Source organism: Pseudorasbora parva, chromosome 14, assembly GCF_024679245.1.
Source record: "Pseudorasbora parva isolate DD20220531a chromosome 14, ASM2467924v1, whole genome shotgun sequence".
Classification (NCBI taxonomy): Eukaryota; Metazoa; Chordata; class Actinopteri; order Cypriniformes; family Gobionidae; genus Pseudorasbora; species Pseudorasbora parva.
The window spans coordinates 8,572,244-8,588,694 of NC_090185.1; the positions used below are offsets into that span (position 1 = coordinate 8,572,244).

A 16,451-nucleotide genomic window follows, 5' to 3' on the forward strand; every position below is an offset into this window, starting at 1 on the left:
CTAGACACCTGTCTAGTTTTGTTATATCTAACTTCTTGACCCGACAACAAGCAGAAGTATGAAGTTTACCTAATGACAGATGATTATACATGTTAAGAACCAATCATATTGGAGAGAATTTATGTAATTAATCATGTATTAATCCTATCAACACTACTCATTGATTCTCTTTGAAATGCGGTCTGAGAATCTTCCGGCTGTAAAGATCGATTTTCTATCAAACTGTTTCTCAGTTGTTTTGCTCCATTAATACCTTCATACTTTCTCTTCCTTCTCTTCTCTCATCTTCTTTCTGTCGCAGCAGTGCGACTTCTTCTCTTTTGAGTCTTGTTACTTTTGATTAATGAGTTTGAGCTTGTTAGCCCAGACTCGGGATTGTAGCTCTCCTTCAAACACCAACGGTCCATATATGTTGACAATTATTAATCAAGACTAGATGAACTTGTGAAATGTGACGAAAAGAAGTTGAGACTCTTGAACTTCAGAGTGGGAAAAATGTATTGATAAAGATGCCAATAAACAAACATTGATACTAGGAGATTAAAGCTACAGTATGTAATGTTTCCGTCTGCTAGCGGTCACCTATTTAAAACAAAGGCGCAGTTTGATGACGCCAAGTTTGAGCTCAGAATCTTGGGACATGTAGTTGTCACCTCACAGACGGTGGAAAAGAATTGGGATAGGACTCGGTCAGAAATCATGTTCATGGATGCGATTATTAACGATACTTTAGTGTGAAGCAGAGTGGGACCGAGTGTTGAGGAGCTGAGCGCGGCCGCTGGAGCGATTGTTACACAAACACACGCCTCGCGAGCAGCGGGAGTGCTACAGTCCCAATGTGTTAATATGTGCTTGATCTTGTTCAGCTCTTCTGGATCTGATGTCATGGATCAGAACAAAAACAGTAGCCACGCCCACCAGAGCAGAGACGACCAATCGGAACAGAGCTTCAGTGGGACCACAACAGTGGACAGAGTCTGAGGGATAAAAATGTTAAAACTGAGATCAGGTCAGTCAATAAACGCTAATATCAGCCTTGACATCAACTAATATCAGCCGTGCTGCCGTACCTGCACATGTGTGGCAGAGTTGAGTGATGTTGGGATGTCTGGTCTGGTTGCTGATGGGATTGTTCAGCACACAGCTGTAGGTGTTTTTATCCTGATATTCCACCTCCAGAGGTAGAGAGAGACTGATGCTGAGATCAGACACACTGATGCTGGACAATAAACTGTTTCCTTTGAACCAGGAGAGAGTCACATGACTCACAGTCAACACCGAACACACCAGTGAACATGAGGATGAACAGTTTGAAGAGTTACTGCTGATGACAGGAACAGGCAGAGGAGCTGAAAAACATCATAGAACAAAGTGAAATATGGACATGTTTAAACATTTGGTACTGTAGAATTTAATTCAATAAGACTCAACGAAGGACAGGACAAATGATCTCACCATAGACAGAAACTCTGAATGTGTTTGATGTCAGTCTCGCCCCATTTAACTCAAGTTGATAAACTCCAGCATGTTCAGTTGAGATGTTTGTGATGGTCAGAGATCCAGTTTGATCGTCCAGCTTCAGTCTGTCTCTGAATCTCCCGTCAGGAACATCATCAAATGAGGAGAAGATTCGGTTCTCAATGCTGATTTTAGCTATCAGAGAGTTTTCAGCTCCGTATTTCCACAGTATGTCGTCGTCTTCCTGTATTTTACTCACATTAGTGTGTAAAGTGACAGAATCTCCCTCCATCACTGATACTGAATTATTTGTTTCGGCACCAGACACATCTGGAGAACATGAAGAGGTTTTCAGATTAATGCTCATGATGGTTTAAGAAGAGATCAGTTTGTAAACTTTAAGAGCAGCAGAGATAGCGAACTAAATGAAAAGTCACACATGAACAGGCAGGTGTGAGTGAATCAATAATGTGATCTTTAATGTGTTTTTAAATGATTCTCTGTAAAGCAGAATAAAAAATACAGCTTGAACGTAAGTATTACATTATTATTGAATTCCCATTATGTATGTAGACTATTGTGATTACTGCAGAAGTAAAGGAGAATATGCATTTGCAATTAAGTTTTCTAAAACAAGATGGATTTAATCGACACAAAAATGTTTATAACTTACCGATCAGACACCAGAAGCTCAAACAGAACAAAACAAACACACAGACCATTTTCTGATCTAATATGGCTGTCAATGAAAGCACAACTGATCTACAAACACAACGGAAGTGCTGTGGCATCTGAATCCTCCCCGACAGAGTCTGAGCCCCCTAATGCACACACACACACACACACACGCACACACGCACACACACACACACACACACACACACACACACACACACACACACACACACACACACACACACACACACACGTTATAGATATGTAATATAAAACTACATTACATGGTAAAATATAGAGAAACTTTTGTGATTTAAAACTGTTTGTATTTTTATTCAGCTCTCAATTATAATGTATGGGAGTAAGTTAATGTTAAAAATTAAAGTTACATGTAAGTTAAAGTTAAAATCATGTCTGAACTCCCAGTACCAGTTTTACAGAAGTCCATCTTCTGAGGCAAACTGAAACCTGCAGTTTTTTTTAGACAGACATGTCATATGTGAGGGTGGCTATACATTGAATGTGTGTGTATGTTAGTTTGTAGATGAAGAGTGTCTTCCTGTCTTGCTTCTGTATAACCTGCTTTGGACTCAGAACTCAACTAGATAGAAACGTTTGTCGAGACTTGAGAAAGCTGGACCAGAAAGTTTGAAGAAATAAAAGCCTGAAGTTTGAAGGTTTTCAGTTGAAAGTACATAGATAGACAGGTAGATAGTTACACAGGGTGGTTGCTAGGGTGTTGCTATGCGGTTACTCGGTTGCTAGGGTAATCGGTTGTTGCTAGGGTACTCAGGGTGGTTGCTATGAGACAGACAGGTTGATCTTAGGTTTGATTGTCATTTGTGAACAGTCATCCTCTTTTGCAATGACCTTTTGTGTCTTGCCCTCCTTGTGCAAGGTGTCTATGGTCGTCTTTTGGACTACTGTCAAGTCAGCAGTCTTCCCCATGATTGTGTATCCCACAGAACTACACTGAGAGAACATTTAAAGGCCTTTGCAGGTGTTTTGAGTTAATTAGCTGATTAGAGTGTGGCACCAGGTGTCTTCAATATTGAACCTTTTCACAATATTCTGATTTGGGATTTCCTTAGTTGTCAGCTATAATCATCAACATTGAAAGAAATAAACATTTGAAATATATCAGTCTGTGTGTAATGAATGAGTATATCATACAAGTTTCAGTTTTTGCATGGAATTAGTGAAAAACAATTTTTTTTGATGATGATGATGATGATGATGATGATGATGATGATGATGATGATGATGATGATGATATTCTAATTATATGACCAGCACCTGTAACTTTATTCAAACTATAAGCTTTATTCTACATTGATGTGTGTTAACAGTGCATTGAATGATGTTTGGAACAAGAAAGCTCATAGCCACTCGATGGGTGAGACGGTGAACTGTTGATTTGGGCATGTCAAACGGTAGGAGCTTCCACTGGCCAGTCTGGTCCAGGAGCTGGAGAATGGCTGTAATGGACGCACGACTCCGGAAGAAATCAGGCCGCGTGTCACCCCCTTTTAAAAATGTTTGTGCAGGAGTGGGAATGTTAGGTTGCAGACGGAATAAACTGGAAAGAGCTCTGCTGCTAATAGTGATGAAAGGGTTAATTGACCCAAAAATGAAATTTATGTCAACTCCTCACCCTAATGTCGTTCCACATCCGTAAGACCTCCGTTCATCTTCAGATGTCCTCAAATAAAGATTTGAACGGTCATGAGTCAGTGTATTGATTTATAATTCAGATCGCGTGTCAAACTGCTGAATTCACGTGACATTGGCGATCCGAATCATGAATTAATCCACTGATTCATAACCGTTTGAATCTTTATTTTAAGATTGAAAACAAAACCGGAAGAGAAGACAATGCTGAATAAAGTCGTAGTTTTTGTGATTTTTAGACCAAAATGTATTTTCGATGCGTCAAGAGACTCTAATTAACCCACTGATGTCTCATATGGACTACTCTGATGATGTTTTTATTCCCTTTCTGGACATGGACAGTATAGTGTGCATAGACTGCATATGCTCTGGGACTAAAATCTAAAATATCTAAAACTGTGTTCTGAAGAAGATGAGCGGAGGTCTTACGGGTGTGGAACGACATTAGGGTGATTCATTAATGACTTAAATTTCATTTTGGGGTGAACTTACCCTTTAAGTGTCCATTAAAACTCCTCCTTTGTTACCAATATTATGTATAAATAAAATATTTTAAAATTTTAGAATTTTTTTTTTTTTTTAAACTGGTTACCGTGTCATTTCTCTAATAGCCAAGATGTTGAAATGAATGAACATACAACAATGAGTAGCTATTTGGCTATTTTTTATATTTCATCATTGTAATATTTCAGATTTTATTATTATTACCGGCAATGAAGACATATTTCTGTGTTTCTATTGAAGTAGCTTCCTTTCTGAAACTTCTCCTCCTTCACAGGGTGCCTGTGCTTTGGTGGGTGAGTTCATCAAGGTCTTCGAGTACCATCACAGTGCTAAAACATAACTGTATTAGCTGGCTTTTGTCCATCTTTATTACATTAATTGCACACTGAAATCCTACGCTGAAGACACCAGATGGAGGAGCAGCAACCTAGCAACGTAATTACGTTAATGTTTCCAGAGGTGTTTTCAGATAGCTGCGTTTTGAGGTGCGTTTGTTGTCAAACTCAAACATTGGTTTATTTTTAATGATTAAAAAATGGCATTATTTTTATGGCATTTTTATTTTTAAGTTAATTATGTTTTTTATTGACGATTTTAGTTCGTCGTGTTTTTTTTAATGTTTTATTATAGCCTATCAGATAACATTTTAAGCTGCCATAAGGTCAAGTCTGATCTGGATCTAGTTTCTTATGGACCAGCACTTGACCAGCTTAAACCAGCTCATGGCCAGCTGCTGTGCTTCAGAACATACCTAACCAGCATTTGCTGTTTTTTTAACAGGGTTACAAGCACTGAGGCTTTCTCCCTCAACTGTATTGGAAATTGGTTTATTGCTCAGAAGCTTTTCAACACTGTGGACACATAACGACATCTTGTGGACAAAAGGTGGAAAATCTGCATTTTACTTCCCAGATGACACACCCAGTTTCGATTATTTTTTTCCAAATAATAATGTTTGTAATACGAAAACATAATTTAGCAAAGGCAACCCTTACGAAAGGAAAATATATTTACCAATATATTACTTGAAATATATTTTAATATATTGTAAATATATGGAATAATATATTGATGGTATTATAAATTATATTCATGTAGTCACGTAATATATTACAAAATATACAAATGATTGCCGCTTTCAATATATTGTAATATATTGGAAAATATAAATATTAAATCCCATATATGTGAATATATTGCCTAATGTATTGCATGATATTTTCCAATAAACTGCAATATATTTTTGTTTCGTAAGGGAAAACTAACATTTAATCAATGTAAATAATAGTCTTTCACATATGGCGTTACTGTCATAATATACTAATAAATGTGAATTCATGTTTGAGTCCGTGAATTTTTTTTATTGGATTGTGATGTATGTATTTATCATCAATAAAACACAGCTATTGACTAATCAGAATCAAGGATAATGCTCTTCACCGTCTGCCCACTACGACCGTCCATCCTGGAAGGTCCCGGGAGACCAGTTTATTTCTTCGACTAGTGAACGAACTGCGTCTCCAGTGAAGCAGAAGATGCATAAACGTGTCGTTCTTTTTTAAAGCTTCTCTGCAGCTAGTGATGTAGTTTTACACAACTTCAGACCTGTTTACTCTCTTTCGATCAACGACTTCATTTAGGATTGCTATTATTGCTGATGAATGGACGTGGAATGTGTTTGTGATGAAATCATTTGGACAAGCATTGTTTTTTACTTATCTTTGGGTGTTGGAGGAGGACCACGCTAATTTGGCTGCAATGTTTTTTTAAGGAAAAGTTAGGGAAATGAAGCTGTTCAGTTTGTCATTGTTGTTGTTGCTGTCAGTCAATCACGGTAAGACGGGCTTATTGTCTCTTATCAAATCCCTTTAGTCTACATTCGAAATCATTTTTTATCGTTTTCACATGCAGTGTGTGTTTTTACTGGACTATTGTCAGACATTTAGGCTTGGAGACATTGTAACTCATTTCAAGGGTGTAGCATCATTCAGACACACAGACATCAATAATCAGGGCATGAATCTCAGCGATGATTAAATTAAAAGCTTCATGCTGCAGTGTTTGCTAGATAACAGCAGCTTCCTTTCCTCGTATGATACGAGAGACGGATGAAAGAAAAAAAATGAAGACGGGATTCCCAGAACTTATTTGTATATTGGAAAATGATTTATCACTCAAGCATCTAAATGGGATCCGCCCTTATGTCCCTACAGATGGGCCTTGACAGCTTGCCCATCCTGTCAGATCCAGGGAAATACATTATTTATTTGAAATAATGCAATTTTCTAATGTTTAACAATTCTTTAATAATTATTTTAAATGTGATTTATTTTGTCATGCAATAGAACTATTCTAATATTAATAAAAAATATTGCTCTTGCCTGATTTCTGTTAGATATAGCCTACGCACTTCACTTCTGTTCTATTTGCATTGTTATTTGTGTTAATAATAATATAATAACATATAATATGTGTTAATAGCAACTATATTCTATTTACACTAAGTGAAAATAACATATTTTCTTAGAGATAGATGATATTTACTAAGTGAAAATGGTGATATATTCTAATTACATCATATAAAAGTAGCGTTTCTTTGCAATATGTGTAAATAGCTAGTAATTACATGCAATTTATACTTTATTTTGACAGATGCATACTATAACAGGATGCAATAATAAATGAGTGTAAGGGTGGGTCGCCTACTGTGGTTCAGGCTGCAGCGTTGCCGAACGAATAAAGAAACAAGATTGTAGAAAATTGTACATTTCTCGTCTTTATCCCCCACTGCTACTTATACCAATGACGAAAATGAGCGCAGTTACAATAGCAAAATATGTTGCTTTAATGTGACTATATTGTATTGCAAGGTAGCACTTCAAAATCAATACCAAATCAAAACAAGTTAGCAAATAATTTATAAAAGAAATAATTTAACAACATTTAACGATTATGGTTACACTTAAAGTAGTTACAAAATAGATGTATGAGATGATGATAACTTATACCATTAATCGTACCCAGCATGTATAGAATGTTACCAGAGAGAGAGAGAGAGAGAGAGAGAGACTCTTCAAAAACTCCCCCACTGTACTACAGGTGTGGCACATACCATTAATCGTACCCAGCATGTATAGAATGTTACCAGAGAGAGAGAGAGAGAGAGAGAGAGACTCTTCAAAAACTCCCCCACTGTACTACAGGTGTGGCACACATTTGGCCTACAGGCCTTCAGCATCTCTTTGTCTTTATGAATTCCAAATGGCCCTGCTGATAAGAGATGAGGGTTGAAAACAATCGAATGTAAAGAGTCTCATCTCTAAACAGATTAGCTTATAACACTTGTCTATGGGGCACAGGGTTAGTAACATAGGCGCCGATACTGTGGGTGCTCCGGGGCTCGAGCACCCACGGAAAATATCGAGCACCCACGTGTGCCAGACTGCCAGTCAGGGACGGATTGGCAATCTGTGCGTTCTGGAAAAGTCCAGAACGGCCGTCCAACCGAGGGCCATCGGCCAAAAAAACCCAAAAAGTATAATAACTGTCGCGATACTCAATGATAATAAAATAATGAGCTCGATCATTTTTCCGGCCGCGATAATTTCCATTTGCATGCTTGTTTGTTTTCGATGTTTCTCTCGCTGACGGAGCGCGCGCCTCGTCCGTTTGGGGAGAACTTTAAACTCGACGCGCCGTGATGAGACGTCAGGCTCGGCCAGATTCGTCTGGATCTCGTGCTTCTTCGGTTGCGGAGCCGCAGGCAAAGTTAAAAGATTTGACGGGCACACCGCCAAGCGAAACGGGGTCTCGCGCACTCCAGGTTTTTGCAGCGCGCACCCTCGCGCTCGTGCGGACGCGTATAACAGGACGCGAGTATAACAAGGCAAACCTACACTGATGCAAGTTAATTCTTCAGTTCAATGTTTGTGTGCTAAAAAGGGCAATAAGTTCCTGTAGAGATACATATTCTCTTTTTTTGACAAATAAAGGCATGTCATCAATGTCTTCTCTCTAGCTGTATCAAAATCTCACCTAGCTTTCCTCAGAGATGGTCAAGTTTTGTGCATGATTACATGATATATTTGTCTGTATTTGTGAGAATTGGCGCTGTCCTGATTTGAAAGAGATGCTACTTTACGGCTTTATTATCAATTAAATAGGTGTGTGTGTTCGTGTCGGCCGCTGTCCATTTCCTAAGGTTCTGAAATGCAAAAAATGTTTGACCAATTTTTTTAGGTCTTTCTTTAAAGGCCGTGTGCGCCAATGAGCACCCACGGAGGAAAACATAAATCGGCGCCTATGGTTAGTAAAATTAAATCGCTAGTTAATACCACTTACAAGAATCAAAATAGCCTCACACAAACACGGTAGCATAATGAGGGTCCCTACATGCAAACCGAAGCATTGCAAACTTTTTATAAGTGTACAAACAGATTAATAAGAAGATACTTTATAAAGACAGTACATTACGCGCTTACAGACAGCAGCCATCTTGGAAAACAGTCTCGACGAGTCGAGCCACGAGCTGATCGATGGTAGGGGTAGGCAAAGGGGTATAAAATAGAATTAGGATTGGGCCTAAAAGACAACAGACAATAAAAGGTCCAACATATGAGCTATGTTGCTATGTTTTAATCAGATTTTGGGATTTTTTTCTTCCAAATTAAGTAATTAGGCACATGCCGGTATCATATTTTCATGTTGCCATTAATTGTTGAAACTTTTATCACAGTAGGCTACACCGTATTATCACGATATTGAAATAAGTTGCAAAAGTGTAAACATTTATCTGATTTGTCTTACTATTTTATTTTTTATTTTTTGTGCTGTTGTTTTCTTGTGACTTTAGTAGCTTGTTTTGTGAATATTGTGTTGACTGTCATTGTTGAAATCATACGTTGATCATTGATTTGGGATGTCTCTGTGTGTCTAAGGGCGTTTTCACACCTGAAAGTCCGAACCAAGGTCCGAACCAAACTTCATGTTTTGATACATTTTATACATTCGGTTCGTTTTGGTTTAGTTTCACACTACCATTATGCGAGCTAAAGAACCTTACATGATGTACTTGTGTGTGTCCAGTCGTTATCAGTCATGTTGGCTGCATCTTAACATTGATTGGTTTGTTAGCGGACGCGGTAACACCAGGTAACTTTGACAAGATGAAGTGAACAGACGCATACCGTTGCCACTTTGCTGCTTTTGCTATGGCATTACTGTCTGCAGCACCAACTATATTCAAGGCTTTGTTCAAATTCGCCAAATGTGCTTTTGAAACCCTTCAGATTGTCACAACACTGCTGGATCTTGTGATGTAGAGCCTGTTGTAAGTTCTGCTCCACCTCTGATCAAACCAAACTGAAGCAGCTCATTACGATCTTACAGGCATGTGTGTTTGAGCAGGGTTGGAGCTGAACTCTGTGTGCTGTTTCTATACACAATCTTTATGATCTGTAGATCATTTTCACATCAATTTCCTGCTGTATGAAGTTGTTTAGGTTATAATGAACTCTTTATTTTTCACCAGGTTCTGGTGTTGGTGAAGATAGAGTGTCAGTCTCAGTGACGAAGGGAGATTCAGTCACTCTACACACTGGTGTTGAAACAAACCAACAAGACAGAATTAAATGGTATTATAAGGACATTCGAATAGCTCAAATCAACAGAGATCAGAGTAAAGTCTGCACAGATGTTCAGTGTAATGAAGGTACTGAGAGATTCAGAGACAGACTGAAGCTGGATCCTCAGACTGGATCTCTGACCATCACAAACACCACAGACTCTGGAGAATATAAGCTAAAGATCATCACCAGAAGTAGCATTGAAAAGATCTTCATTGTTTCCGTTCATGGTGAGTCATTATGTTTAAAAGCATCCAAACTATACCGTGGCCTTTGGGGAGCCCTTTTTTCAGCTACAAGTGTGTGCACTACTTGCTTTATGCAAGCAATATACATATAGGATAAATCACTATACACTATACTACCAGTATTATACTATAATAGCAAACAGACACCCACAAATAGTCTATAAACAAAGCTTCCGGCTGTCTTTGCGTTAACATGAACAACGGTAAAAGGTACTTTTAAGGTTACAGAAGAATACCATAATTCCTCCGTTCAATTAAGACTATGAATCTTTGACTTAACATGAGTGGAATTTACACCGCAGCACCACCACAACTTGACGCTCATGAAAAGAATAGCATGTATAGTTATCTTTATTGAAGTGAATTAGGTTTAAATCGCCGTCATGCATGAATAAATATTTTTACAATATTACACATAATAATCCACGATGATCACAAAACTGAAATTGTACGTCAAAGTAACACATCGTCAATATTTTTTGAGACCTCTCAAAATCTCACACGTTTTCAGGTGAGCCCAAGTAAGAAGAGCCGAGCTCCCCCTAGCTCCCTAGTTCGCACCCTGTTTAAAAGAAAGTCTTGTACATTTAAATTCAATTCAGTTTAATTCACATTTATTTGTTTAGCCCTTTCCCCAAAACATAACCTTTCAAAGCAGCTTCACAGGACATGTATGTGACCCACATTACAATTTAGAGAGATCTGTTATCAGAGGGGACTGTGCAAATGATGTCTTCAGAAATGTATGCAGTCAGCTAACAAAGTATTATTTAATCAACGTATTACATTTAGCTAGAAACAATGAGCTCATTGAAGTAATAATAACATACTAACAAACCATTAGGATATATAGGATATAATTGGTGCATGTTGTTCCAGAGCTGTCATCTGAAGTCCTTGCAGGAGTTGAAGTCAACTCTTCACGTGTGTCGAGGCGTCTGAAGTCTTCATAAGAGGCTGGATCCAGACCACTCCCTCGGGAATGGATGGGCATCCCGAGATAAAATAGAAAAGCAAAAAGGAAATAATTAGCGTAGCTTCTGTTCATAAAATTAAGCGAAGACAATCGTACATTTGAGATGATATACAAGGTTATGAGATGTATTATTATGAGATTGCTTGGCTAAAACGATGTGCTACTGAACATTATCCGGAAGGCTATTCCAGAGTCTAGGAGCCAAATGTGAAAACGGTCTCCCTCCTTTATTAATAACAAGAAAAGTGCACAATATCGGTAGTTTTCTGTTGATCTCACAGTGATTGATGCTGTTACTCAAAAACACACCTGAAGGCACAATTTACAAGTCAAATCAATAGCATGCAGCTTTCTCCTGAAAACAGAAAGATGTATCAGTCAACAGTACTGGTAAAGTCAATGATCAATTGGTCTCTAGTATAATAATGACTGTCTGTCTTCATCTGTTCCACATGCTTCAGCTGCTGCAGCAGGAGTAAGGGCTGATGCTGTTGTTCTGCTGTTGTTCTGCTGCTCATTTCTGCTGCTCTGATTTACAGTCGCCACTGTACATCCAGGAAAAGGGAAGCAGGTTAAAAAGGTAAAAAGTACATGCTGCAGATTATAGAAAATGTAAATATGAGATTTATTGTGCAAAAAGTATCTTTATAAATATGTTAAAGTATGTATTTGTTTTCGCCCAGTAATCTGACGGAACCTCCTAAAATGGGTGTCGCTAATGAGAAACTACATGACATTAGCAGTGCTTGAGGATTACCAGAATGTAACGGTGGATGGATTATTAAAGCTTTTAAAGGATCCAGCCTAGCCTGACAAGACAGACCCACATCAAGATGTTTGGTCTGGAAACTCACCATTGACAGCTCAATCCGAGGGGCGGGATAAACGGTTGTCTTTCAAACTCCCTCTGCACGGCGTGCACACAATTGGATAGCGCTACAACCAACCAGAGCTAGTTGAAAGATTAAACATTCACCGTATCCGGTCGGCAAAACTCTGAACACATCTCCCCTTCTTAAGAATGACTTCAGTGCCGTTCTTTGTTCTTTTCTCAGAGAAAAGCTTAACTCAAAGTCTTCCAGAGTCGCGGTCAAAGCTGATTCGAAAGACCGCCGTTCGCCAGTTTCTGTGTTTACTAGAAGCACGCAAACGCAACTCGGCCGTCGTCATTATGGCCCCGCCCACCAACTCTATGCACGATGTGATTGGCCCGACCAGAGTTTGCCGTTTACATCTCAGAAATGTATTGAGAGTTGCTAGACGTCAGATTAGATTTGCTGCCGCTAGGGTGTGTCTAGATTTCTAGGCTAGATCCAGACAGGAACAGTGCAGGAATTTTTTTTTTTTTTTTTTTTTTCATTTCTTAAAAGTCTGTAAATTTTGCCTTTTTGTCACCATCTCTGTTTGAAACTAGCAAAAGCAGTTATTTGCAGAATTATCATCTTTTTGTGGGTTGTGCATCAGCTCAGATGAATCTAATGTTTTGAGGAGTATGTGCGGCTTTGCTGTCAGTCACAGGGCTGCCAACATTTCAAAAAACCTTGAAAGCAAATGTATTTTTGGCTCATTCAGCATAATTACCACACACACACACACACACACACACACACACACACACACACACATACACACACACACACACACACACACACTTCAGTGGTTCACCACAGAAAACACTCTCCGCATAAGCATTTGAATGGCTAGCACTAGGACAATCTTTGCAATGGTGGCAAGCCTCTGCCTCTTACACCTGTCACCATTGAGAATTAGCCAAGAACTCAGTGGAAATAAGCTCTCAGGTAGTAGCTAGCTATTTTTTTTATTTATTTTTTATTTTTTTCTACAAATAACTAAATAATTAATCATTTGGGGTTTTAAAGCAACATAGTGCAATGTAATATGATTTCAAAGAGAATAGGGTGAATTCAGGTTGATTGAGGCACATTTTTCCTGTCGTTTCAATGGCAAAAACTGTCAGAATCATTTGACTTTGGTCCGAACTAGTTGAAACGAAACAAAACGCAGGCACGTGACAACATCCACATCACTCGGTGGTGTATTTCCTAAACTGCTTTTCGATTGGTCAGAATTTACGTGTGGGAAAATTCCAACAGAAGAGGCAAAGCCAGCAAACTATAATAACACTATAGAGAGAGAGAGACGACTGCGCGGGCCAGTTTTGTCCCTGGCCATAATCTACTGCACTGTGTTTATTTACCACAGTATGCAAACAAAACATTTCTATAATGAAGTGCGGAAAATCGTGATCTTCCGAAAAATATTTCCAAAGATCTATCAGGTAATAATGTCATGCACACAATGTCAGTGCAGCTAACTACAGCAGCTGGTTTAGTCCAAAAATGATCAGTACTTTTGCAGTTGGTTCTGTTCGAGGTCGGATCACGTTCTTACCACAAACGAACTGCTCCAGAGTTCGTTTGAAAGCGTACCGAGACCACCTCTTCAAGGAGGTCTTGGTACGCTTGTTTGGTCCGCTTTTGGTGCGCACCCGAGTGCGATTGCTACTTTCAGACCTGACCAAACGAACCGCACCAAAGAGGAAAACGAACTCTAGCATGATTCAACAGAACTAAATGAGGCAAGTGTGAAAGCACCCTTAAATACTCAGGAATTCTAAAATTGCAGGTTAAACTAAACAGATTTTAATTAAGTGGTCAAAATCATTTCTGACTACATTTCATCGCTGAAATGTAGGGAACAAACTGAACAGGGTTGTCTAAACACACTTATTTGGTGACATTGTTGATTTTGTGAAATCCTGTGACTTGTGCAGAGCAGCCAACAACTTCCTAAAGCTGAGCAAAGCGTGTTTATGGATGTGCTGCTTTTGCTCTGGTCGACGTGTGTGTGTGTGCATGCACTCGTACCCTTACTGGAGAAGTGCCCGCACAAGGAAATTCCACCCTTGTTGACGTAACACAGACCCATACTCAAAAAAACTTTCCGAAACTCGTGACAAACCAGAAATCCTCCATCAAACGTCCAACAAATTTTTAGAAAATTTGTCCATGTTTAGCATTGGAATCCAAGTCTTTCACAGTGTAAAACAAAAATGTATGCTGAATGCATAAAATAACTACTGTTATCATTTTAGTTTGTTTAAAACTGCAAGTGCGTTGTATTTTCCTTTAAAATAAATTAAAATAAATCTATTGCCACCACGTAGACCTTGAGGGTGGAGGGAGACAACCTTCTCTCCAACCCTTCCTGGAGGAAGGAGAGCACGGACCCGATTAGGCATTTGGTGGGATCTTCTCCTCAAGAAGCACGCCAGGTGACGAAGAGGTTCCACTTCAAAGCGTAGGCCTGTCTCGTGGACGAGGCTCTCGCTAAAGTGATGGTAGCGACCACCGGTGGTGGTAGGCTACTCAAACCTGCCGCGTCCCGTCCAGGAGCCACACGTGGAGGTTCCACAGGTCGGGATGTGGGTGCCATACAGTGCCCACTCTCTGAGAAAGAAGGTCCTTCCTCAGAGGAAAAGGCCAGGGAGGTGCTGTCGCAAGGAGTATGAGTTCGGATAACCAAGTCTGGCATGGGCCAGTATGGGGCGACCATGAGGACCTGCTCCATGTCCTCCCTGATCGTGCTGAGGGTCTCCTCAGTCAGGCAATAGTACCAGCGGCAATGGGAAGAGTCGTGGGAGGCAAACAGATCTAGCTGTGCGTCACCGAACTGGTCCCATATGAGCTGAACCGCTTGGGGATGGAGCCACCATTCCCCCCGGCAAAGGCCGAAACCGCGACAGCTCGTCGGCTGTACGGTTCAGCTCCCTGGGGACAGAAATGACACGAAGCAACCTCAGATACTTCTGACACCATAACAAGAGGTGGCAGGCGAGTTGCAACATCCAGCGGGAGCGTAGACCACCTTGGCTGTTGATGTACGCTACTGTCACAATATTGTCTGACCGGACCAGTATGTGCCTGTCCTTGAGCTCAGAAGCTGTGCAGGGCAAGACGTACGGCCAGCAACTCGAGGCAATTGATATGCCACACACTGGAAAAGACCCTGGAAAGGGCCCCAGCGGCTGGCATGACCATTGCAAATGGCTATCAAACTATTGATGATGAGAAGAGTGCTCGCTCTCGCTCTGTGCACGTCATTATTCAAAAAAAACGAGTCGCACATGACAGACATTAGTCGAGAACTAGCCTAATATATGCTGCTTGACTATGCTCGTGGGTCATGTTCGCTTGTTAGTCCATTTGCGATCGTATTGTGTCTCACTTCAGCGATGATAAAGACCCGGTCATTTCCACACCATATGGAGCATCTAAATCTCCTCACAGCTCACACAATGTCTCCGACAAGTAAGATACTATACTCCTAATATATGTTTGCTTACTCTTTTCATGATCTATATAACCCTTATCCAGTCATAATTGTAATATGTCGTTAGCTGGACTGTTGGCTCATGCTATAGAGTTGTTCATGAGAACAGTTTGTGATTTTGTGATCGCTATGACTCTAATCTGGTCATAATTGTAATATGTCGTTTGCAGGACTGTCGGCTTGTGTACTATTGAGTGTTTCATGAGAACAGTTTGAGTTTGTGATCACTATGACTCTAATCTGGTCATAATTGTAATATGTCGTTAGCTGAACTGTGTGCTCGTGTACTATCGAGTTGTTCATGAGAACCAGAGGTGTCAAAAGTACTCGCATTCATTACTCAAGTGGCTCGGGCCAGGCGAGCCTAGAATTGAGGCCTATGCAGGGCTCAAAGCTCGCCAACCAAAACTTTAACTGCCAAAATAATAGGATGATATTTTATTGAATAAGCCACTTTAAGTGCATACAGTGCCCAATATAAGAGATCAGAAAAAGCACATAATTAACAGGCATTTTACACCTTAATAGCACACCACTGCCAAAATGCGCAATTCATTGATACTGTACAATAATCCGCAGACAAAAAAATAACAACAATGCGCTTAGCTTTGACAAAACTACAGTACCCTACCCTTGTGAAGTTCATAGAACATGCACTTAGTCCAGTCAAAACTGATTCATCATTGATTCAAACCTCTTTCAGCAGCTGTTGGGGTTGCTAGTTGCAGATGTCCTGAGTGTGTAAATTATGATGGACAGGAATCATGATTATATTTATAAAGAGTCTTCGAGTCACAGGTGTAATTCACGTTTGAGAGTTGGTTCTCTCTCCCACTTCTTACTGTAGAAACGGCTTGTATATACTGTATGTATGCCACTTTAGCATAGTGATCACTTGGATATACATCTACGATGAGTTATCGCGCTAAAAACCTGGCTGTC

The 16,451-nt window shown here is 39.7% G+C and overlaps 1 protein-coding gene across 1 annotated transcript; it reads right to left on the minus strand.

Moving 5' to 3' along the window:
• Nucleotides 1–254: 254 nt before the first annotated feature.
• On the minus strand, nucleotides 255–2,227 carry LOC137040005 (CD48 antigen-like). Its single transcript, XM_067415409.1, has 4 exons — nucleotides 2,132–2,227; nucleotides 1,456–1,788; nucleotides 1,071–1,349; nucleotides 255–977 (listed from the first exon to the last, which is right to left on the minus strand). Exons 1-4 carry the CDS (start codon nucleotides 2,178–2,180, stop codon nucleotides 826–828), a joined length of 813 nt encoding a protein of 270 aa, XP_067271510.1. The 5' UTR covers nucleotides 2,181–2,227; the 3' UTR covers nucleotides 255–825.
• Between the last annotated feature and the right edge of the window lie 14,224 nt (nucleotides 2,228–16,451).